A 23,130-nucleotide genomic window follows, 5' to 3' on the forward strand; every position below is an offset into this window, starting at 1 on the left:
CAAGGGACAGCACTCTGGGCGTTCTGCACCTAAATCTGGGGTTCCAGTAACTGTGCACTGTTTGTTATGTTACGAATTGATGGCACACACCATCCTACGTAGAGGCGATTGCTTTGCTACAGAATTTGGCATCCTTCTGTGGGAAGGTACAGCAGGAGAGCACAGGTTTCCACCTCACCTCATGTTTCTGAGGGCAGCAGAGACAGACTGGAGATTTGATCAGACTGGGAAGGACAGAGTTCAGGAATGCTTCTGAAGGGAAGACACAAACAAACAGTGTGCCTCGGGCACGAGGAGAAACACTACAGTGCTCAAAATGAAGGAGAGCCTGATAGTATGGAGCTACTTTGAAACCCTCCTTCCACCTACACCTCCAGCAGCCCTGATGCTGAGCCTCCCTCCAGTACCTTTCCCCCCTCCTGCTCAGCAATGCATTTAGAATACCCCAGCACAGATGAAAGGAAGCATGGATAAAACACCATGCTATACAGAGGCCTTTTTTTTTTTTAACATTCTGGGGCTTACTTAGATGTGATGCCCTGCACAGGGGATGCCCCTGGGGCCAGACAAACACTGGGACTGCATGCACCCTCCCAGTACACCCAATGGGAGACACCATAAAGCACGAAACGTGGTAAAACCTTTAGGTTCTCAAAGTCCTTCTGGTACTTTTCCCTCAGCATGGAAGCGCTGCCCTCCAGGTGCTTGTTCTCCAGCTCATCCCTCATCACATTCATCTGGGCCTCCAGCTCCTGGATGCGTTCCCGCAGGCCGTGCATGGAGTCCAGGTCCCCGCCGGGTTCCTGCCCGGTGTCACCCGGCTCCCCGGCCCCCCAGCCATCCCCAGCGCCCGGTCCCACCGCAGGGACCGCATCTGGGTGCTGCTGCTGGTATTCATCAAGGGCGTGCTGCAGGCGCTGCAGGTTCTGGCTGTAGTGCTCCTGCAGAGCCTGCAGCTCCTCGCCATGGATGGCCTGCAGCTCCTTGATCTTGGCCTGGAACTTGTCCTCCAGCATCTGCATCTGCTCCAGGTGGTAGCGCTCCATGTCCTGCTTGTCGCGGACGATGGCATCCAGCTGGTTGAGGCCCTCCGTCCTCTCAGCCTTCAGAGCATCCTCCGTCCTGTTCAGCTGTTCAATCACGTTCCGAATCTCCTCCTCGTACCGGCCCTGCAACTCGCTCAAAGTTTTGCTGTGTTTGTGCTCCTCTTCTTCCAAGAGCCTCCGCTGACCTTCGAGCTGGGAGACCTTGGCTTTGAGGTCGGCGTTCTCCCGCTCCAGCATGGCGATCACCTCACCGTACTCACCCTGCTGCTTCCTCAGCAGCTCTTCGTACTCATCCCGGAGCAGGGAGACGGTTTTCACACGCTCCTGGCACAGTGCATCCATGCTCTGCAAGGACTCCTTGTACGACTTCAGCTCTCTCTCGTACTCCAGGCGGACCTTGCACGCAGCGTAACAAACCTGAGCCTGAACTATTGCATCCTGGACCAACAAAGAGGAGTAGTGCTCCAGGTCTGCCATGCATGAGTGATATGAAAGACTCTGAGATATCTTGAAGAGCTTCTGGCAATCTCTCATGGCCTCCTCAGGAGGCAGAGAAAGTAAGGCAACAGAGATTTCCTTAAGAACATTGGATTTGTCTTTTAGCTGTTGGGCAAGATCTTCCTGAATGGAAACAAGAGCTTCACCACTGCTATGGCCTGGTAGGCCACGCACCTCCTCCATCTTGGCCCCCTCCTGGCACGGTCCCATTTGGAGGCAGCTCCCATCCCAGGAGATCTGGGCTCTTTCTGAAGCATCTTTCTGAATTTCAAGTGCTTCAGAAATCTGATGCACAACTCTGTCAAAATCAGGAGTCCTGTAAGCCTTGAGAATTTCCTCCAACATGCACTTGTGCTGCTGGAGAGCTGTTTTGGTGTTATGGAGGTCTTCTTCAATCACTTTTAATCTCTGGTGAAAAGATTCCCTCATCTTCTGTGCCACAAACCCAAGTTCTGCTTTGATCAATGTAGCATCTGCTACAGCACTGAGAAAACACGGAGAAAAGCCCAAACCTGCTGCTTCTGTTTTGCCCTCTGCTTCTCCCTCCCTGGCGCTCAGGTGCACTCTCAGCTCCTCCACCTGGCTCCAGAACTCTCCTTCCAGCAGCAGCTTCTTAGATAGGACACCAGCCAAGTCAACTGCTGTGCGAGAAGCACCTGCCGGCTCTATCAGAGCCACCTCCGCCGTCCCCTGGATCTCCCTGAGAAGCTGCGATATCTCAGAGCCTGCGTTTTTCAGAGACTCTGCTATCTGGCTGATAAGAGAGGCCTCAAAGGCCACTTTCTCAGACAGCCACCTCAACTGGCCCGCACCAAACGTCCCCGCTGGCTGCTCCTCAGAGACGGGCTCCCCGTCACCCAGCACCCCCCCCTGTGATGCAGGGGACCCTGCAATGAGGCCCTCACTCTGCTGAGGCTCAGGCGGGGCCGGTGCCCCTCCCAAGGCCTGGATTGCACTCGATAAGGTCGTTTCCATGCTGGATAGAGTAACAAGGAACAAATCGCTCTCTTGCTCCTTATCTGACTTGGGCAGAGATCTGAGCTGCTCCCTGCACTTCTCTAAGCAAGCCAGCGCTTGATCGTTTTTCACCTGGAAACCTCCCAGCTCGCTAACGTGATTTTCTATGAGCTTGAGCTTCTCCTGCCTCTCGCTCTCCAGCTGCGAGACAAGAGCACTGACTTGGGATAAGCTGCTCTGGAGCTGCTCCCGCAGCTGAGACTCCGTGCTGGCCCACTGGTGGTGCAGGGCGATGAGAGTCTCCTGGTTATGGCCGTGCTGGCTCTCCAGCTTCATGGTTACATCTTTCAGTTTTTCCTCTGTAATATACAGCTTGGTTTCCAGAGAGTGGATGATGGAGAGGTAGGTCTCGGAGTCGCTTGCCGCTGATGATGGATAGCCAGGAGCTGGCTCCGAAGACATGCTTTCCTCAGACAAGGACCTGTCCTGGCTGGTGTCAGAAGAGGTACTGCTCGTCCAGTTTTTCTCCGATCCATCTGGGTGGATGTATTTTTGGCACTGGATGCTCGAGAAACGGATTCTCTGCCTCTTGGCCCCCATGATTCCTACCTCAGGCTTTGCTAAGGCTTTCTGAGCCAACTCTTGGTCCTGGAGCTCCGCAGCTTTGGAAGGGGAGTCAAATTCCTCCGCTTGCCTTTGGCTGGTTTCAAGGACCTCGTCCTCCTTCAGCGCATAGGTCAGAGCTGGGAGGGCATCCTGAGTTGGCAGAGGCTGCCCCAGCTGAGATGGGTGACTTTCGTCAGCCTCAAGATGGCAGCCAACATCATCTGCCTCCTCAGCACTTGGCCCTGCACCTACGCTGGTTAATTTCCTTAAAGCCTCCTCCTTGGCCTTTAGCCTTACTTTAGTCTCCTCTAAACTGCTATCCAAAGCAACCATTTTAACCAAAGCCTCACTGAGATCTTGATCTTTCTTCTCCACAATTCTCAAGTGCATTTCCTTAACGTGCCTCAGTTCCTCCTCTTTTTCTTTCAGCACTTTCTGCACACCCTGGAACTGATCTGACACCTCCTCAAATGATTGCTCCAGATTGTGGTAGTTGGTCTCTTCCATTTTCAACTTGGCTTGCAGCTTTGCAACCTCATTATCTGACTCAGCAACTTGATTCATGAGCTCATGGAACCGACATTTGATCTGATCTCTTTCCCTCTCAAGCTCCTTGATGTGCTCGCCCAGTTTCTGGATGCTGGCCTCCTTCAGCAGCAGCTGCTCCTCCAGCTGGTGGACAAGCTCACTGCCCTCGAACTTTGCACTCAGCTTTTCCTTCTGCAGAATTTCCATTTGCTGCTCGCTGTTTTGCAGCTGATTCTCATACTCGTTGGCCCTATCCTCCACCTCCTTCAGACTCCGTATTAAAACCTGCTTTTCCCTCTCACAGCTCTCCAGCAAAGCCTCGTAATTCTTCTGCAGCTTCTCCTCCATGAGGATGCGCGTCTGCTCGCTGGCATTCAGCTGCCTGCTCAGCTCCGCGATCCTGTCCTGCAGCCGCTGCACCTCCTTCTGGTGGTCCCTCTGCAGAGCCTGCTGCATTTCCAGGTCCCGCAGCTCCTGGGTCTTCTCAAGGAGCAGAGCCTCAGCGTTCTTCAGCTTCTGCTCGCTGGCCTTCAGCTGGGAGCTGAGCGCGGCCTTGCCATGCTGCCACTCCTCCAGCTGCTCCTTGGCCTTCTCCTTCTCGCTCCTCAGGTCGCTCCTGAGCTTGGCCAGGGTCTGCTCCTTGATGGAGAGCTCGGCCGCCGCGTTGCTGAGCCTCGCCTGCAGGCTCTGAATCTCAGCTTCGTGGTGCCGGATGACGTCCTTAGCCTCGGCATAGCTGCGCTTCAGTGACTGGATCTGCTGATTGATCAGCTCTTGACGCTGGCATTGCGCTTCCAGCTCGTTTTGGAGGTCTTGGTTGACTTTGTGGAGCCTCTGCCAGGCACCTGACGGCGAGGCGGCCACCTCGGTCTTAAAAAAATCGATTAAATACTAGATTAGTAACACTCTTGGCTCTCCCTTCTGAGTGTCACACCTCTGGCCAGGCAGGCCATGGAAAAGCTCCTCGCAGCGATTTGGCTGCTACCCACAAGCTCCAATTGGGATGATTTGTTCCTGGCACAATTTTATTTTGTCTAACTTTTTTTTTTTTTTTTTTTTTTTTTAAATGAGCAACAACTGCTTTCCAGTAACAGAAAATATGGACCGTAACGTCAAAACAGCTGTACAGTCACAGGCTAAAAGGAGAACAACCAAAATCAAACGGAACCAAAAAACAGAAAACAAAAAAGAACGATGAAAAAGAAACACCAGCAATAAAACAGAGACAGACAGACAAGAGAAAAACTGGACGGGTGAGAAGGAAGGGATGGGGACAGGCCGAGAAGAAAGGAACTGCTTTTAGTGTGTTGGTTCGTTTTGCCATGAAACAAAAAGTGCACAGTTCAGGTACCACAGTCCTACCGAACAAAAGCAACGACAGAAAGTGAGGTGGCAGCAAATGACATCACTTCCCAGCAGAACGCAGCGAGACAGGACAGCCGGCGTGGCGATGTCATTTCAGGGGCTGCCAGACAGGACTTATTGGCTGCTCAGTGCATTAGAGAGATGCTGTTATGCTAGAGCTTAAGGCTAGGAAGGATCTAAGTTCTCTACCTGTAAAAAAAAAAAAAACAAAACCAAACAAAGAACAAAAAAAGGACAAAATAAAAAGCCCAACAAGTGAAGGGATGGTGGGGGGGGAAGGTATGATGAGAATGTAAAACAAAAGAAACCAACCTTTGTGAGATTCAAATCAAAGCAACGCAGCATGCAAAGAGAAAACTCACAGAGAGTCATGCAATAGGCGACAGAAATTATGTATCTTTTAAAAAAAAAATACACAGACAGGAAGAGGCAAGAAAAGCACAGCGTTAAGCCTAGGAATTTGGCCTGCCCTGCTGTACTCTGGTTGCTGGTAAGGAAAGCCCACAGATGTGACACTCAGTTATGTTAAGTTAAATTTCATGCTTTACACCAAAAAAACCATGCAAGAACATCCGCCCAGGGACAGGTTAGTATGTGACCCCTCCCACCCGCTGGGACCAGAGCTGGGGAAACCACGGGGCAGTCTGAGCCCCTGCCATGCCCCCCCGCTTGGGCACCGTGTCCCAAGAATGCTGTGAGCGAAAGAAGGGTTGTTACAGGAGGGCAGAGAGGCTGCAGTGCACAGCACATGCATTGGGGCGCTTATCTCAGCAGCTGCCTTACGGAACAGCATCCTTTGTGTCCCCACGGGGCTCGGTGCCCCCAGGCGGCTCGGGAGGGACGGGCTGGCAGCGAGCGGGGTCAGCACAGGAACCTCTTGGAAATTGGAGGTGATGGAGGTATGGGGGAGCAACAAGTTCAGAGAGTGCATCCAAAAAAAAAAAGGCTGTGATGTTTGCCTGCAGTCTAGGGCTGCAGAAAAGCTCAAATAATAACCTGCTTCCATCTTTTCACCCTCAGTAGGGTTTGGTGGGGTTACTCCATTCTGCAGCAGGGTTTTAACCCTGCTGCTCCCACAGAATGCAAGGGAAATCCCAAGGAAGAGACCCCGTGACCCTTCCAAATACCATGCCCAATTCCTAGGTCAGAGCTTGGGACACTGCTTAGTGCAGAAAAGGTTGGATCAACTCCCCTACAGACCTTCCCTCCCTGTACCTATGTGCTAGGGCCAACTTCAGCACGACAGCAGATGGATGCAGCACCCAGCTTTGCAAGACCTGTCCCTGCAGGAGTTCCTCTCTGCACCTCAGACAAACATTGCTTCTGACCCATCCCACATAACAGCCCTATGGATGCTGAATCTGCTGTTCAAAAAGGGATGGGGCTGTCTCCCTAGCCCTGACGTATTTGCTAGCTCTGTGTAATTTTCTTCTGCTTCTGGTCCCCAAAGACTTTCTTCCAACATTGCCAAGTAAAAACAGCACTCCTCCCTGCGAGCACCATAGCTTGAGGGCTCCAAAATGAACAAATGCATTAATAATTCCTCCATGGAGATCACCAGTCAGGAAGGCAAGATGCCTGGGCTGGCTCCTCTGACTTGACAGTTTCCTCAGGGGAAATTTCTCCTTTGAGAAAAAACAAGGATGTCAGGTTTGCTGCCACGGGAGCACAGCAACACTTTGGCCCACCAGGGGCAAGCAGATCAAATCACCAACCAGCAGAGCCAGGAGTGCCCTGCAGGCTTCATGCCTTCTCTGGAACGCAAATGCTCTCAGAGGAGGAGGTGGCAAAAGCCAATGTTTGGAGGTGGGGAGGAAAGGCTTCCCAAAAGATTCTCCCATCTCTTTTGCCAAAAATTCCAAAACCCTTCCAGGCTTTCCTGAGGAAAGGCATCTTGCAAGAGAAGAAACCACCAAAATGCTCCAATACAGCAGCCAGGCTGTCCTGGTGTGACATCCTGATGCTCTGCCCAGGATGATTGATGCCTCTGCATCTGCTGGGTTTGCCATGGAACAACCACACAAATTCCCTAGCCAGGAAAAACACAGGGCCACGAGATGCTCAGAAAGCCTTATGTCTGTCCTACTGCGTGACAGGAACACCTGGGACTCAGGAAGGGGGATCAGAGCTGTTGCAAAGGCAAACATAGTACAGAGTGGACAGGAGATGGGCTTTGCTGAGATACTATCTACAGCTTCTCCTGGGGAAGTCAACAGGCAGCAATATCTCCTGCCTGCCGCAAACCAAACCAGACTGTTTTGGTAAACAGGCAAACCTTCTAAATCAACAGAATTAGCAACTTTTCCAAGCAAGTCAAATCTCTTGGAGCCTGCTCAGCGAGGTGCATCACCATGAACCGGGGTTGCCTGCACCAAAGCACAGTGGAGTCCCTTTGATGCAGGGGAGGATGGGTTTCCCTCTCCTCCCAGCTCTCCTACCTGCAACACGTAGCCCTCACGGGCACTCTGCTCCCGACCCAGTGCCACTTTCAGCTGGTCCTGCAGGTGTCGGTTCTGTTCCAGGAGCTCCAGGGCCTCCTTCTGTTTCTGCTCCAGCTGGAGGGACACGAACAGAGACAGAGTCCAGTGAGCAGGCAGAGGCTCAGCCATCAGAGCACGGGGCTTCCCACAGCACTGCTCTGCAACCAGAATTTCATTTTAACAGGCAAACTCCCTCCCCCTGAAAGAACTGCGTTTAATTCGTAAAGCTCAATGTGGCAAAGGAGGAATGGCACCAGCTCGTGCCAGGCATGGCCCAGGCAAATCCTGCCCCAGTTCAAATTGGCGATGCTCCTGGTTACTCTGCGCCTGCACCCCTTTCATTCCAGTTAATACACCTCAATCCTGACTAACAATGACCTTTGTTATCCCACACGTGGACCTCCTCCAAGTGAGCTGAGCCTCCTATTCTTTTCCTAAAGTCTTGAGATCGTTTGATGTAGGCTCACAAGAAGGGAACCTTTGTGGCACACACAGCAATTTCAGCCCATTTATGATTTTGTAGGCGTAACTGTAGACACAAATCTCTACAGTTGCAGAGGCAAAAAGGATTAAGAGCTTAAATTTAGAGTCTGGTTAATATGCCTCAGTTGTGCTCATCTCATTAGAGGAAGGCAGGGTAACAAACACCAGGAGCATCTCTGCTTGGTGCGGGCTGGACAGGGCAATGGGGAGCTACCTGCAAGAGCAGCGCTGGGAACAGAGAATGGACATGGACCTATGTCTCAAGAGACCCTGAAAGCATATCTCTGCTTACTGTTATCCCAAAGCAGGAATAAACACAGCTTTTTTTTTTTTATCCTTGCTCAGGCTTCCTGCTTTACCTCTTTCTCCAGCAGTGTGGTCAGGTGCTGCTTCGACAGCCCCTCTTCCCGGTCTTCAGCATGAGCAAGGTGCAGGGGGGCGATGGGGATCTGCTTCTCCTCCCGCAGCGGGGTGGTCTCCACCTGGTGCCACCGCTGCTCGATCTCCACGTGGACGTTCTGCGGTTTGATGTCTGCGGGGACAGGCAGGATCCGATCCACCTCCATCCTCAGTGTCTCTTCTGGCCCTGCTCCATCCACTGTGTCAACCATCTCAAAGCGTTTGCGCCGCTCCTCTCGCCGCCGGGCCCGCTCCCGCTCCAGCTCGCCTGGGTCGGTGTCGGCCGTGCTGCTGTCCCTGGAGAAGGCAGAGGTGCCACTCTTGGAGGAGTCGGCGGCGTTGGCACGCTCCTGAGCCAGGGCTTGCTGGATGGGGCGGAACTCAGCCCAGTCAAAGGTCTTGGATCGTCCTTCTCGCCGGCGCTCCCGTGCGCGGCTCCGTTTCTGCTCCGAGTCCAGCTCAGTTTGCTCCGCATCTGGCTTCTCGCTGGGCTTTGGGCTGGGCTCAAAGGATGAGCTCGTTTTGCTTTTCTCCTCTGGCAGGGAGCTGTGGGGACAGAGAGAGAGCAAAAGAAAGTGTCACTGGGTGCTCAAGATGGCCAGGCACTTCCACGCATGCCTTCAAGAGCTGGGTGGAGAGGGGCTGCGGAAGCCCAAGCCAAAGCCAGGTGTGTGCCCCCTGCCCCTCCATCTCCCATCGCCTCTCAGGCACAGCAGCCCTTCTTCAGGTTGTGCCGGCGTGCGAAGCCACAGTGCAAGCGGCCCTAGGGAGCGACCGATCCCAACCACACTCCTCCTTGGCAGCCACCCCAAGGCCGGCAGTGGCCCCCAAACACGCTCATGGGCTGGGGAGAGGCTTCAAGTGCTCCTCCAGCACCTGCCCACGTGCACACACTAATCAGCACGGCCACATCATGGGATAGCAGGGAGGATGCCACCAGTCCCAACAAAGTCAGCCTGGCTTCAGCGCTGTGGAGAAGCACAGAGCCGCTCTAAGATGCCTTTGGTAACTGGGGTCCAGTTTTCCTCAAGCTCAGCAGAGTCAGGCTCTGAACAGGGTCCAAAACTTCTTCACTATGAACACTGAGGCACATATCTGCCATAGGTGCCACAGCTGGTGCAGCGAGGAGAGAAAGAGTTACACAACACACCACTGCCATCCCCTAAAACACCGTTTCTCAAGCAAGGAATGGTTTTCAGTGCTGAGTTAGAGGGATGAGAGGGGAGACATACTCGTCAAGCAGGGAAAGAGAACAGGGAAGGGCAATACCACCTTCCAACCTACGGGCAGCCCATGATGCAATACTAGCTCATTAGAGGCAGACATGCCAGCCTGGGAACATGCAGATCAAAATTAAAATAAAGAGAATAGCTGTGTGTTAACCTTGCAGAGGAATCCTCTCCCAAGAGAACAGCAGGTGTTTGCCAATCCCTGTGCTACCAGGATCCCCCCAGATGCCTCCTGCAGCACAGCCCTTGGGCCCCATGTCCTGCACAACCACAGGGTTCCAGCACAGTCTGGCTGAGCTTTTGAGAAGGGCACAGGGAGCAGAGCCAGAGGGCAGCTGTCTGGGCCCTTCACTGCAGGCAGATCAATGCTCACAGTGCTCCACAAGCTCATGCGCACCACTGATCCCAAAGGCAGCAGCACAGAAGGGCTCCTCCAGCACACAGATTAAATCCCACTCCCCAAAACAAAGACTGGAGCAGAACTGCATGGGTCCAGGTCTAGTATCTTCCAATGCACCTCCATCCACAATCAAACCACAGGCTCAACAGAGCTGGGTTTCAAGAAATTCTGGCAGTCACTGGCTGAGACCAGCTTGGAGATAACTCCTTCCTCAACAAACCCAGAAAGCACCATGATGGAAAACTCACTCCACACCCACAGGATGCTGCTGCACGACTCCAGAGCACACTCCCAGCCAGGTGCTCAATGTGCAGTCAGTCAGTGATTACAACTGCTTTTTAAATAAGTAAAACAGAAAGGAGATGAAGTCTGAAAATGGAGAAGAGCAGTAGGAAGAAAGGGAGTCCCGAGGTCCCTTGGATGTTGCTGGGGAACAGAAAGGACATTACTCTGAACACCACATGGAAGAAGCCAGGAGTTGGACTCAATGATCCTTACAGGTTCCTCCCAGCTCGGGATATCCAAGGACTCTATGAACCTCAGTATGCTTAGAGGTGCCACCTCCTGCCAGCCCATTCCTCCAGCACAGATCCCAAAGGGCACAGTGCTGGGAAACTCAGCAGACAGCACCAAGATTTAGCATTTCATTTCCCAGCAGCACTCCATGGCTACTGATGCTACTCACTCATTTTGTACCTCCTCCCTTCCAGATAAATTCACATCCTGTGGCAAGGGGAGATGAAAGATTTATAGGGCAGGCAACAGAGAGTTGGTTTCTAATAGGGGTGGCTGTGAGCATGGTGCAAGCTCCAAGGTGAATATGGGAACTGGGGGGCACCAGGGCTAGGAGCTTGACCAGCCTCTTTGCTCCTTTTGTGTGCTTTACACCTGTATGGCCATGGCTGTAATTAGCACCTCTGCAGATGGCAGGGCAGGGAGCAGGGCAGCACCCACCCCCCGGGGTGCTGCCACACGCTAGGATATAAACAATAATTAAGACTTGAGTAACAAGGAAGCATGCACTGGGCCCAGTGGAGACGTGGAAGAGGGCGATGGGAGCCAGCAGCCCCATCCCAAGCTGCTCACAGGGTGAGGATGCCAACAGTGCATCAAAGACACCAAACGGGCTGTGCTACATTGCGCTCACACCGCAGCCCAAGGGCTTGCCAAAGAGCCCTGGTGCACGCAGAGCTGCAGTTCAGTGCTGTGCCTCAACCCCACGTGCACCCCACTTGGAAGCAGTCCAGTGAAAAACAACATGAGTGCACCTATAAAGCCCTCATCATCAGCTCGGGGTTCAGAGTTGCTGTCTGTTTATGCAGCGTAACAAGTTACTGCACGACCAGCACCCAGACCTTCTCTGTGGGGTAAAGCCGAGTCAAACCATGCCACGTGGGCTCAGAGCAGCAGACAGTGAGCACAGGAGCACCGAGATGCAGTAACCTGCTAGGCTATGCATAGATATGGCTCTTAAAGGGCTGAGAGGTCCCCTCAAATTTCCTTGGTCTTCATCTTCACATCTAGTCACATCAGAAGGTACCAGTGTGAGGGAATCAAGTGTCAAGACCAGGTTGCTTCTTCCCTTCTTTCTGGTTTTTATTGAAAAGAAAAATAAAGGGGGAAACAAAAAAAAAAAGAAAAAGAAAAAAGAAAGAAAAATAAATGAAAACTGCAGAACTTCCCATCCGAGGTGCAGAAAAGGAGGAGCATGCAGTGAATCACAAGATATACAAACCACAACATGTTAATACAGGAGAGAACACAGTTTTCCAACCTGGGCTTCAGCACGGATAGTTTCAAAGAGAAGTTTTTCCTGGGATTGCATGGAAATCAAACACACAGAGGAGTGAAGAGAGAGGTGGCTTCCCTGATATTCTGTGAACCCACTGGAGCTTGAGAATGGGTGCCAAGCAGGGTGGGCATAGGGGTTGGAGCATCTCCAGCCAGCGGAGCCAGTGAGAAGAGCCATGCCACCAAGGCAGGGGCAAACCTGGCAAAACCCTACTGGCTGCAGCCACAGTAAAGACAGGAGACAGTGAATGCTGTGGCTGTGGCTGTGGCTGGGAAGCCCATGGAAGTGTGGCTGGCATGGTTGGTTAGCTGTGAGGGGCTCAAACACCCTTTCCCTCAGCCTCAAGCGCTCACAGCTGGTTCGCAGGGAACCAAGGGGCCCCTTCCTCTGGCACTGGTGGCAGGAGGAGACACAGATATTGCTAAAGAGCAAGGGGAAGGAGCTGCTACCAGCTGGAATATTGAAAGGGAAGGGAGGCGGTTTGCTGGATGGAGTTTAAAGTCTATCAGAGCCAAAGAGCTTTCTCCTCCAGCTCTGTGACCCACAGCAGGGCCAGGCAGATCATGCTGAACAGTAGCCAGAGGAAAGGGGGAACCCAGCACAGCTGAATCCAAGTGGTTTCACAATACCTGGTGGGAATCCAGAGGAGCCTTGATATAGGAACAGTATTTCATATTCCTACGCACAAATTAAAGCCACATTTTCAACCCTCTTTGAAAACTGCACCCGTAAGAGCAACTCAGAATTATCAGCACACCCACAAAGCATATCCAGAACAAGCCCAGAGAGAGGGGTGTAAGAAAGAGGCAGAGCTTCCAGGGACAGACAGGCTCAGAAAGAGGAAAGCACAGGGATGAGGAAGAGCTCCTTTTGCAGAACAAACCAGTGCAGGGGCCGTGACTCCTCTTACCTCGTTACATCAGGTGCAGTGGTGGGGCGAACGTGCTTCATGATGGTCTGAATCCAGTTGCGGCGGATGCCAGACGTCATGGCAGAGAGGGTGAATTCCCCTTCCTTCGTCTGAGGAGAGCAGGGATCGGCTCAGAGTTGTGGGCTGCACCCACCAGCACCTTCCCACACATCCCACAGCCACCCCAGCACCCAGTCCTGAGCATCCCTGCCCCCACACCATCCTTACGTGGATCTGGAAGCCGTAGTTCCGCTGAACTGGGTACTCAGTGACATCATAGCATGTTGATAAATCGATTTCTCCATCCAGGTCTGCTGCCTGGAGAGAGAAGAGAGAGATGAAGGATGCTGTAACACACTGCAAATCAAAAGCACCATGGCTCCGTGCAGGAGGTGCAGGGTAGGGTTTGGTGAGACGTATTGCAGAGAGACAACGAGCAGGGCTGTGGGGAGCACAGAGCCCAGGCAGCAATGGCTTTCATCCCACAGAGTGACACCTACCTCCTCTGCCACTGAATCCCGGTAGTATCTCAGGCTTTGGTCAGTCAGCACAAACCAGTGCTTCTTCCACTACAAAACAACCAGCACAGGGGAGTTACCAACAGCCCCTCCCCTCCCAGCTCCACCAAACAGTCCTCCCAAAGGGCTGGGGAGAGAGGAGCAGGCAGCAACACAAAGGATGCTGCAGTGCTTCAACCCCACAAGTGATGATGAAATTCTGCAAGCACCCTCCACAAGCTCCCCTGGCAAGACAAAGCTTTTTTTTTTTTTTTAATTAAAAAAAAAGCAATATGATACTCTTGTTTTATCCATGATATCTAAAAACTGAGCTGCAGCCCATTCCTGGCACTTGCTTTATACAAGTACATCTTCTGCATGTATTCCTACTGCCACCCGTGCCCCAGGACTGACTGCAGCCAGGCTGCAGGAACTCACACATATGGAGCCTGCCCAGGCACAAGGCACACTGGAGCAGGTGGCAGCTGCCCCAGACTCACCTGCCCATCCTCATACTGCTTTGTCAGCCAGCCTTTCTTGAAGTTCAGCAAATCGGGCTGCAAGAAAGGACAGAGGCAGTCAGAGTTGTCACATCCAGCCTAGGAATAGGCAACAGGGTGATAAAACCCAGCACAGCAATCAAAGGAACCTGCAGCAGTGAAGCTGGTCACTGCACTGTGTGGAGGCTAAATATCTGCTCCAAGGAGGCACAGGAATCTGCTGTATGATTTATGTAGGCTGTCTCCTTCCTAGCAGCTGTGATTTCCTACTGTTGCACCAGAATTACAATGGAAGGAGAAGCAAGGAGTTAGCAACACTGCATGCATTTTTGTTCCTCTGTTATCCACCGGGAGGGAAAAAGGACCTGCAATTCCATGCACAGACCCAGCACCAGGCTGAGTTCCCATGTTCAGGGCCTGGAAATACTGGGAATCCCACAGCACCGTGCCACAAAAACAGCACCTGCTACTTGCTGCAGCCAGCAAGGAAAGCACTCGGCAGTGTGGGATCACTCCCAGCAGCACCAGGAAGGATGCAGAGAATGTTTCCCACTGACTGCAAGGTTTTCTTGCACATTAGATGATGTGCACTGTCACTTGATATGCACTTCTTGTACCTTCTACCAAGAATGTTAAAGTCATTCTTGTCACAGTACAAGTCTACGTGAAAAGCCCCACAGAAATGCTAAGCTACTGCATTTTTGAGAAGTCCTTGAATACGAGCTGTCCATCCATGAGAAATGTACATATCATGTATTTACAATGGCTAAGTAATCCTTCTCAGAGATTAGTGTATTTATTTTGTTCCTACAAAGGGTGGAGAGAAAGAGTGGAGGGTGTTCCATGCTTGTTTTGCACTGTTTGCCTCCAGATCTGGTGAGCATTTCAAACATGCAAATGGAAGATCTTGTCTTTCCACTAACACCAACTTGCAACTGCACAAACGTCACGGAAGCACTGATGGAAAACTGGGCCATGTATTAGCTCTCCTTACCAAACCAAATGCAAACTTGGCTTGGTACCCATTACTCAGATATGCACCAGTCATGAAGCACTGCTTGTTTTAATTTCTGCAGCAGTAGAGGGAAAAAGGCAAAAAGCAGAGCTCTAACTCTCAGCATTAGCCACACCTGTTTCAAGTCAAACCCAACTATCTGCTCCGACACCAGCCACAGCAGATGCCCTGTGTTGGCTAAGGGGAGAGCAGATGAAGAGATTTCCACTGGAGCTGCCTGGGAAAGGCTCTGACATCCACCCACGTGGCAGAGGACACAGCCCCGGTGGCTCACCGTCATGGAGGACTCTGTGGACCTTCTGTCCAGTGACTTGGCCCGGCGGTGTGGGGACAGCGGAGATGCAGACACGTCCAGGATGGAGCCCATGGCTGTCCCTTCGCACGTGAAGTCCTGTGCAGACAGCAGAGCCTGGGTCAGCACAGAACTAGGGCAGCAAGTCCTGCTCCCTGGCTCGTGGCACAAAAACCCACATATTTTGGGGGCACGTCAGGCTCAGAACAAGTGTCACCTCACTGGCAAGATCTTTTTTCAGGCTTCTCAGGGAATAAGCTGCTCCCAATACATCTAAGCACAACTGGGTCTCAAGACTGCCTGTTTCTTTTGTTATCTCATGCCACGAGGATGTGTCCTGCTGTGCCAGATCTGATGTTTTCCTCTTTCTATTCCGGAGGATAGAAAAGAGACAACCTGATTTTCTGCCCTGACCTGCAGCTGGGCCAAGCAGTGAGCAGCAAACCTGCATGGGCTGAGCCAGCAGTGCTGCTCTGCACACGATCCCACTGTGCTCAACCTAAACACCACCATGAGACCTCAGTGGTGCCATGGTTGTACAGAAACTGCTTACCCGTTTCCGTGGGAAAACCCTCTTCTCACTCCTGCCCTGCCGTGTCTCGCTGGAAAGGGCAGCTCCTGCTGGCACGCTCGTCTCCATGTGCTCTGCATTCTCAATGTCTAATGCTTCAAATTTCTCAATTACCTGAGATCGCCTGGAAAACAGAGAGAAAGGGGAAGGCAGAGCTGCTTAAACCACGAGCAGAGTTGTGTGGAGCTCACAGTCCCGACGCGCAAGGGCTGCCTGAGGTCACTGCACAACTGCTCGACTCATCGCTCCTACAGCATAATGCTGCAGCTACCAACAACCTGAGACTACAGAGCACAACAATCACACCCTGCTGGGAGCTGGGCAGCTCCACATCACCCTGCATGTATTCTGTAAAACCTCAGTCCATGCAGGTAATGCACTAAACTGGAGTATACACAGGTTCATTCAGCTATAAGTTGGACATCCTATGTGGGCATCCCTCACAAAACTCATGCCCTTTGCTGAAACTGGCCTGCAAGGCAGCTGGAGGGAGCAGGAGCACACCTGGCCCCCACCTGCAGCTGGGCACCCCTCACATCACAGCACCCAGCTTTCCCAGGATGGAGAACTACAGTGGAGCAGCACACACCCTATAGCAGGATGCTTTCAATAGGCAAAGAACAGGCTTTCTGCAGGTGGAATTAAAAGTACCATTTCAGCAGGAAAAGCTGTCTGCTGACCCACAGGAGTGAAAATAACAGAATTTTCTAAGGATCTGCTGGTCCCAAACTGGCACCCCCAGGGGTCTGGGCAAGGACCAACCTCTGGGCTTTGAGCACAACCTGGGAAAGCAAAGCAGTAATCCATCCCAGGACACAAATCAGCTGAGCCCCAAGCTGTGAGGTTTCAATTCCCATTTGAACCTCCCCAAAACACTCAGTCCAGAGAGGATCCCGAAACAGCATCTGGACACCTAAAATCAGGAACCCTCAACATGCATGAAAATCACAAGGGCAACCACATGAGGGAAAACAGGTCATCCAAAAACATTTTTGTTTTAACACTTTTCACAATTAAAAAAAAAAAAAAAAGAACAGCAGATTAGAACTTAAAAAACAAAATAAAAAACCATGAGATGTTTAGTTTTAAACTAATATTGCACCAAATCCCATCAGTCAGACACATTCTGAGCACATCTCAGCCCTGTGTGAGCTGCTGCTCAGAGCCAGGCTGCCAGGACCAAGGAACTGAACTGGGCCGGGGGGAGCTTTGCTTTTTAAATTCACATCTCTGATGTTTCTGGGGACATCTGTTCAGCCCCCACTGCCTCCCAGTTTGCAGAGTGGGAGCAGACAGATCCCAGTGCTCGTGCAGAGCTCTTGATCTCCCCAGGATGTTCTGCTCAGGTGAGATGTGTGTCACAGCACCCAGCTCACAGAGCACAAACCCACAGCCTCCAGCACCAACACACGGAGAACTGTTCTGGAGATGAGTTTTTAACCCAGCCATCCCCTTTTCACCCCGGCCCAAACCTCTGAGACTCAATTTAGGAGGGAGGAAGAGGTTCATGAATTAACATTATCTGAGCCCTAACAGATGAAGGCCTGAAGAAAAACAAATCAAGAGAAAAAAAAACATAAAAACAAAATCAAAAGCAGGTTGATTTCTCATGAAAGGGGCTGCACCACCAGGTTGTTCTACGGCTTGAGATTGAGATGAGATGGTAGCGAAGCAGGCGAAGTAAAGGCGGACACGTCACACAGCAACACAGCAGGAGAAGGTGGAGAGCAACAAGACCTGGAAGAAAACAAGGCTGGAAAATGAATGAACAGAAGAGGAAATTATATATCCGCATCTACATACAAAACAAAATCAAAACTATTCCAGTAATTCATCATTGAAAAAGGAGGAGGGAATAATTAAAAAATAAAAAATCACTGCAACCCAATCACAGCCCCAAGGGTTAATATCATTTGGATTACAGGAAAGAATCATGTGTCCCATCAGCTCAGTGTTTCAGAGAGGTTACTGTGAGGGGTCCCTGGGAACGCAGCTCCATGCTGGCAGTGCTGTGCTGCAGGCAGGGAGGGATGGAGCAGTTGGAAAGCTGTGCTGCTGCTTGGTGCTGCACTATGGAACTCATCCCAGGGAGCTTTGCTCATCTCTGCAGGCTGCTCGTCTCTGCCAGGCACGGAACCTGAGCTGCAGGTTGAGGCTGTTAGCTGGGGGTGTGTGTGCAGGGGGAAGGAGAGCTCTCACAGCCAACAAGCTGTCACTGAAGCAGTGTTCTTTGACTGGAGGAAAGGGCTTATTTGTAGTGGATTCATTCATTATTTAGCAGCAAGAGAAACAGTGAGCCTCAAGAAAAGGCCGAGGAATTTCCCCCAAAGGTACACAAAAACAAAGAGGATAGTTCTAAAAGGAAAAGAAAGCTCTGTTTTAGAGAGCAGGCAGTCTTGTCTTTGCTGCAGCAGCATCCAGAGCAAAGCCTTACATCCCAAGAAGCTCCAGAGAAGGAATTTGAGAAAGAAAAGTAGCTCTGCTGCTTACTTGAGTTAGAAATACTCGCCAGCCCTGGCTGCACTCTGACACAGCAGGCTCCTGCCAGCACAAGCAGAGCAGAGGGGCAATTGGAAAAGCTGCATTTTCAGAGGCTGCAGCGCAGGAAGCGTGCAAGAAAAGCCAAGGGACTGAGCTCCGGGCTCCTGCACCCCAAGGACACCCCATCCAACACCAACACCCCTCCCCAAAGCTTCCAAAGCCGCTGAGATGCACCGAGATTTATCCCTGCTCTGCTGACACACAGGGACTGACATCCAAAACCCCGGGATTCAGCTTGCAGCTGCCACAGCCCCCTTTGCTGTGCAAAATGGGCTTGAAGATTCATCTCTGGGGTTTCCAAATCACTGCCTGGAAACAGCCCCATCCTGCCCAGGGCTGGGATGAGGGAGCAGGGATGTGGCTCAACCCCTGTGGGCTGCAGAGCCGTGGCCCCACCCTGTGTGTGCCAGCAGAGGGAACTCGCACTCCACAGACCCCCACGTGCCAAAATCCCACAGATATCTCCTGCTCGGGGCTGCCTTCTGATGCATGTTTCAGAAGCAACCACAAGCTCAGACGTCTGCATGGGGCGTGGAGTTAAGTGCTGGGAATAAATGATCGACGTGGAATATTTCCAGCACAGTCATGGGCATCAGTCACGTAACAGCTCTTACTACGGGGAGACAGGGCAGGAGCCTGAAAAACAGCTCTATCTGGAGCTCAGACCACAGGTGTGTCACTCAGGATGGAGCACCAGGTAGTAACATAGCTCTTTTCCAGCCGTAGCTCTGACACTCCCGTGCTGATTTACAGTGGGTTAGAAGGAAATGGAAGGAAGGGACAAAAACACCCAGATAATCAGAGCGAGCCTGTCTGGCTGCACTGAGAGTCCAGAGGCAAAGCTGAGCCATGCCTGATGGTGCCCATGGGGTTCACGCATGGGTAAAGGACTTCAGGCAAATGCTCGCAGATGTGTTAGTGGTTTACTGAGGAGGAGGAGGAGGATTAGGTATAGTGCTAAAGCCGGCAGGAGAAGCAGACCCTGCAGCATGCAAGTGAGTTACTGTATTTGCTAAACCTTGATAAGCACAGCCTGAATTTGGAGGGGGGAGGAAAAAAAAAAAAAGATAGGAATCTGTGCATTCAGTGAACTCGTATTTATAAAGCAGCCAAGCCAAGGTGAGCAGGGCAGATGGGAGCTCTCTGGTGCGATGCTGAACTGCCTCTCTGTGCCTTGCTGAGCCCATCTGGACATGGGTGCCAAACCCCCTGAGCCCTACAGAGCTGCATCCATCACCCCCAGACTCCACACCCTGTGCTGGACTAGGGTCAGCTCCATGGGCACAAGACCCCCGCTCATCTCTCAGTACAGCTCTGAGAAATAGGAGACATTTTGCCCATTTCAATGCAGCAATGCATTCCTGCTAAAGGCCCCAGGAGTCCAGCTGAGCTGGTAGAAACAGATTTTCCCCACTAAAAGGCACCTGCCAGCAGGAAGTGCTTGGGGCTGATGTTAAAAAAAGGCACTCCCTGGCAGCAACGTTCTCTTGCAGTCCCCACTACCTGCATGCAAACCTCTGCCTTCTCTGTCCTGTTGGCAGATCCCAGTTTCCTTTTGGCATGCCAGATCCCAAAACTGCACAGTGCCCATGGGGGCTGGAGCAAGTGACTCCACTGGGGACCGTGCAAGCAACCACATAGGGACACAATGTCACCCGTACCTGAACCAACACCCTACAAGTTGAGCTAATCAGCCTGTCCCCAGCTGGGGTGACCAGGGGTCCTGCTTGGCACCCTTCCCTTCTGAACTCTCAAGGCAGGGAGAAATCCAATCCCATGCCCTGCTCCTCTGCCCCAACCTCTGCATGCTGCCAATGCTTGGATGGGTTCAGGAGAGACAGGATCCTGCTGCCAACCCATGGGCACGGAGCTCCCACACCTGCTCCCAACTCTCAGATGCCAGGCTGGAAAACAGTCCTTTAGGGGCTGTGAGAAACTAACTGGGAGTGCTGCTGAAATCACACTAGAGAGAACATGCCCAGAGGAAAATCAAGGCGAGAAAATCAGACTGGCAGATAGTCTTCTCGCCTGGGGCCCATCTCCCAGTTTGCTCTGCTGCCCTCGCTGCACTAACACATCCTTCACCTCACCCAATGACTGCTGAGCATGCCTGCAGATGCCCTCCTCACCTCCTCTGCACTAAGCTTGTTTGCAGCCCCGCAGCTGACTCTCCTCTCCCAGATTAATGCCATGACATTTTGAAACCTCTCTCAGCTCATTAAGCAGTTGCATAACGCACCCAGCTCTAGCACCATTTAGAGAGCTAACCTAATTAATGGTGCCAGCTGCCCGCGCGTGCTGCGCTGGGGAGGGGACAGGGAGGGTGGGCTTGCTTGCAAACGTGGCATCCAGATGTCACCAGGCTGACATCCACTGCTAAGGCCACCATATTGCCTGGATGGCGTGAATGGGCAACGTGGTTGCCCCAAAATCCACAACTGCTGCAATGCAAAGGGGCCAAAGTAAAAGAGGAGAGATTTAGGTTAGATGTCAGGAGGGAATTTTTTACTCAGAGGGTGGTGAGGTGCTGGCACTGCTGCCGAGAGTGGTGGCTGCCCCATCCCTGCAGGTGCCCGTGGCCATGGATGGCCCCTGGGCAGCCAGCCCACAGCAGGGGTTGGAACTGTATGGGCTTTGAAGTCCCTTCCAACGCAACCCTTCCACGATTCTATGATTCACAACACAGCCTGCCAATACCTCCCATCCAGGGCTGCATTGGGAGGGCGACCCCAAACCTCACTGATGCTGCAAGCATGCGAGAGGGAGGTGAACCACTCATCCCTTACCTTCTCTCATTGCCAAAGAGCCGGGCCACTTCTTCTCTCCCAGGGCTACGTGCCCGGGTTCTCCGCTCTAGCCGCTTCCTCTCCACCTGGAAGGCCTCACGATTACTGATCCTAACGGCCTTGGGAACGTCGGCCAGGGTGGTGTACTGCCGGCTGGCTTTAAAAGAAAGGGGACGCCCCGATTTTTCAGCTCCCCTTCCTACATCTCTGCTGGAGTCCTTGTGCATGGGGCAACTGCTCTTCGAGTCCAAGGAGTTCAGAGAAAAGCTGTGAATCACTCGGTCGCCTGATCGGGTACCTGGGGAAGGAAAGGGCTGGGCATGCTCCTGTGAGGGCGATTTGGGATAACTGTACCTGTTGTTTGGGGTGCTGGGGCTGGGTGGGCTCGGTGGTGGTGGCAGCTGCTGCTCTTCCAGCTTCGAGTCTTGCTTGGTCTTCTCCAAGGAGAAGTAGCCGCTCTCAACACGAGTCTTCCGCCCACAGTCTATCCGGTCCCCATTCATGGAGCTCTCGTCTAAGGGACAAGAAAAACACGTTTGGTTTCAAGTCTGAGTTTTGCTTTTAACAAAAAAACGTCACGATTCCAAGCAGGAATGCTACAGGAAATGAGAGCAGGGACTGTCCGAGTCCCTCAGCATCACAGTCTCTCCCAACCTGACACCAATTCCAATCCTTCTGGCCTGTGCAAAAGGGGAGATGCTTGCAGGGAGCTGGCGATCCTGGGGGCACAGGATACCTGAAGGGCTTATAGGTTCCCAGTGAGGTGTGGGGTGGCACATACAGTGTTCCCAGGTGGGAACAGCATGAACATTCACAGTCCCTCCCATTAAAAAGCATAGGAAAGGTGTGAATTCTAGCACTTTTCACTTCTGCTTGTTTTTTGTTTCAAAGAAACTGAGTAGGCTTCATATGAGCAAGGAAACTTCTTTTTTTGGGGGGGAAGCTTAGTGTGAAAGCCTCCACCCATTCCCACCTCTGTCCCTCCAAGCAGCAGCCACAGCTCCAAGGAAACACAACAGATGCATCACTCTTTGCACTGGGGAGCAGGAAGAAAGCAGCTCTATTCTGCTCCCATCATGCAGATAAAGGAAACTTATCCTCAGCCCAGGGCAGGAAAAATCCCCAGCCCCTATTGTTTCAGGGAGAACAATACTGTGGCCCCAGGCGCCTTCCATGGACTAATCAGGGAGACCAAATATAAACAGGGCCCTGCTGCAGGGGCCGGATGAGGAAGCAGCACTTAGGGCTTGGCAGCCCCCACACCCTATGGGCTGCCCCAGGGGGCCACAGAGGTGCTATGAAAGCATTCCCCCACACACCCCCCTTTTCCTCCCCATGTGAGGACAGGTGGCCCCCAGGAGCCCTGTGTGAGCATTTTAACATATAAGCTTAGTCTTACTGAGCAAGTTTGTGCTGACGAGACACAATCTCCATCTCAGAATGACAGAATCACACAGCTGAGGTTGGCAGAGACCTCTGGGTCCACCTGTTCTAACTCCTGCTCAAGCAGGGACACCAGGGTAGGGTGCCCAGGGCCACGTGGCATCACCTTACCTTCCTTGCTGTCCAATACGGGATCCTTCAGGGAGCTGGCAGCCCCCTGCACTGGGCTCTGTGCTGGGCTGATGCTGCTGCTCGTGTCTGCTGGCTCTTTGCCCCTCATTTCCTCCTGCCACAATGTGGACTTGGTGGTGGGGACCTTCTCAGCACTGGGGATGTTGCTGCTGGTCACAGCCATTTTCGCAGGGCCAGGTTCCTGGTGTGGACAGGGAACAGGAGGTGAGAGGGGCTCTGTGCCCAGAGAAGCCCTGCCCCTATCCTGCACGTTTACAGTGGTAACACTATAACACAACAGAAAGCACAGCAATATAGAGCAGGCTACAGCAAGTGAAGATAAGCCCAAATGCAGCAGCTATGGACAGAAACAAAGGAAAAAAAGCTGCTTTCTCTTAGAATGCCTCAAGTAGGCAGGGACCTTAAATGAGGTCTGGGAAGGGGTGGATCCTGGCTCCAACCCTTCTGGTCACTCAGATGCATTGCACACACCTGAGCTCCCTTGGGTTGGCCCTGTCTTCCCACTAGGTGCTCAATCACTGCTTCAGGCCCTGACTCAGCATTTCTACTACAGCAGTTTGGGGGGGCAGTGCAGCCTTGGTAACCAAAGCAAAGAAGGCACAGCCTTCCCCATGTCCCTCTGTGTGTGCATCTGCGTGTCCCCGCTCTGTCTGCAGGCTT

General features: G+C 52.4%; 1 protein-coding gene across 11 annotated transcripts in view; it reads right to left on the minus strand.

The window, feature by feature from the left end:
* Positions 1-23,130, minus strand: part of MPRIP (myosin phosphatase Rho interacting protein) — a 57,806-nt gene that overhangs the window by 8,530 nt on the left and 26,146 nt on the right. For 4 of the 11 annotated variants that reach the window (XM_031607021.2, XM_031607017.2, XM_031607019.2 and 1 more), the window contains exons 6-16: positions 22,450-22,651; positions 20,896-21,409; positions 15,551-15,692; positions 14,980-15,096; positions 13,691-13,747; positions 13,194-13,262; positions 12,922-13,011; positions 12,694-12,803; positions 8,323-8,908; positions 7,439-7,555; positions 642-4,505 (exon numbers count right to left, since the gene is read on the minus strand). In XM_031607021.2, the coding sequence (XP_031462881.2) occupies positions 642-4,505; positions 7,439-7,555; positions 8,323-8,908; positions 12,694-12,803; positions 12,922-13,011; positions 13,194-13,262; positions 13,691-13,747; positions 14,980-15,096; positions 15,551-15,692; positions 20,896-21,409; positions 22,450-22,651 (5,868 nt within the window). Of the gene's footprint in view, positions 1-641; positions 4,506-7,438; positions 7,556-8,322; positions 8,909-11,726; positions 11,805-12,693; positions 12,804-12,921; positions 13,012-13,193; positions 13,263-13,690; positions 13,748-14,979; positions 15,097-15,550; positions 15,693-20,895; positions 21,410-22,449; positions 22,652-23,130 lie in introns of those variants that run through there. The other 7 variants (XM_031607024.2, XM_090151580.1, XM_090151581.1 and 4 more) reach the window with 6 other exon arrangements.

Source organism: Phasianus colchicus, chromosome 16, assembly GCF_987193195.1.
Source record: "Phasianus colchicus chromosome 16, bPhaCol1.hap1.1, whole genome shotgun sequence".
In the NCBI taxonomy this organism is placed as follows: domain Eukaryota; kingdom Metazoa; phylum Chordata; class Aves; order Galliformes; family Phasianidae; genus Phasianus; species Phasianus colchicus.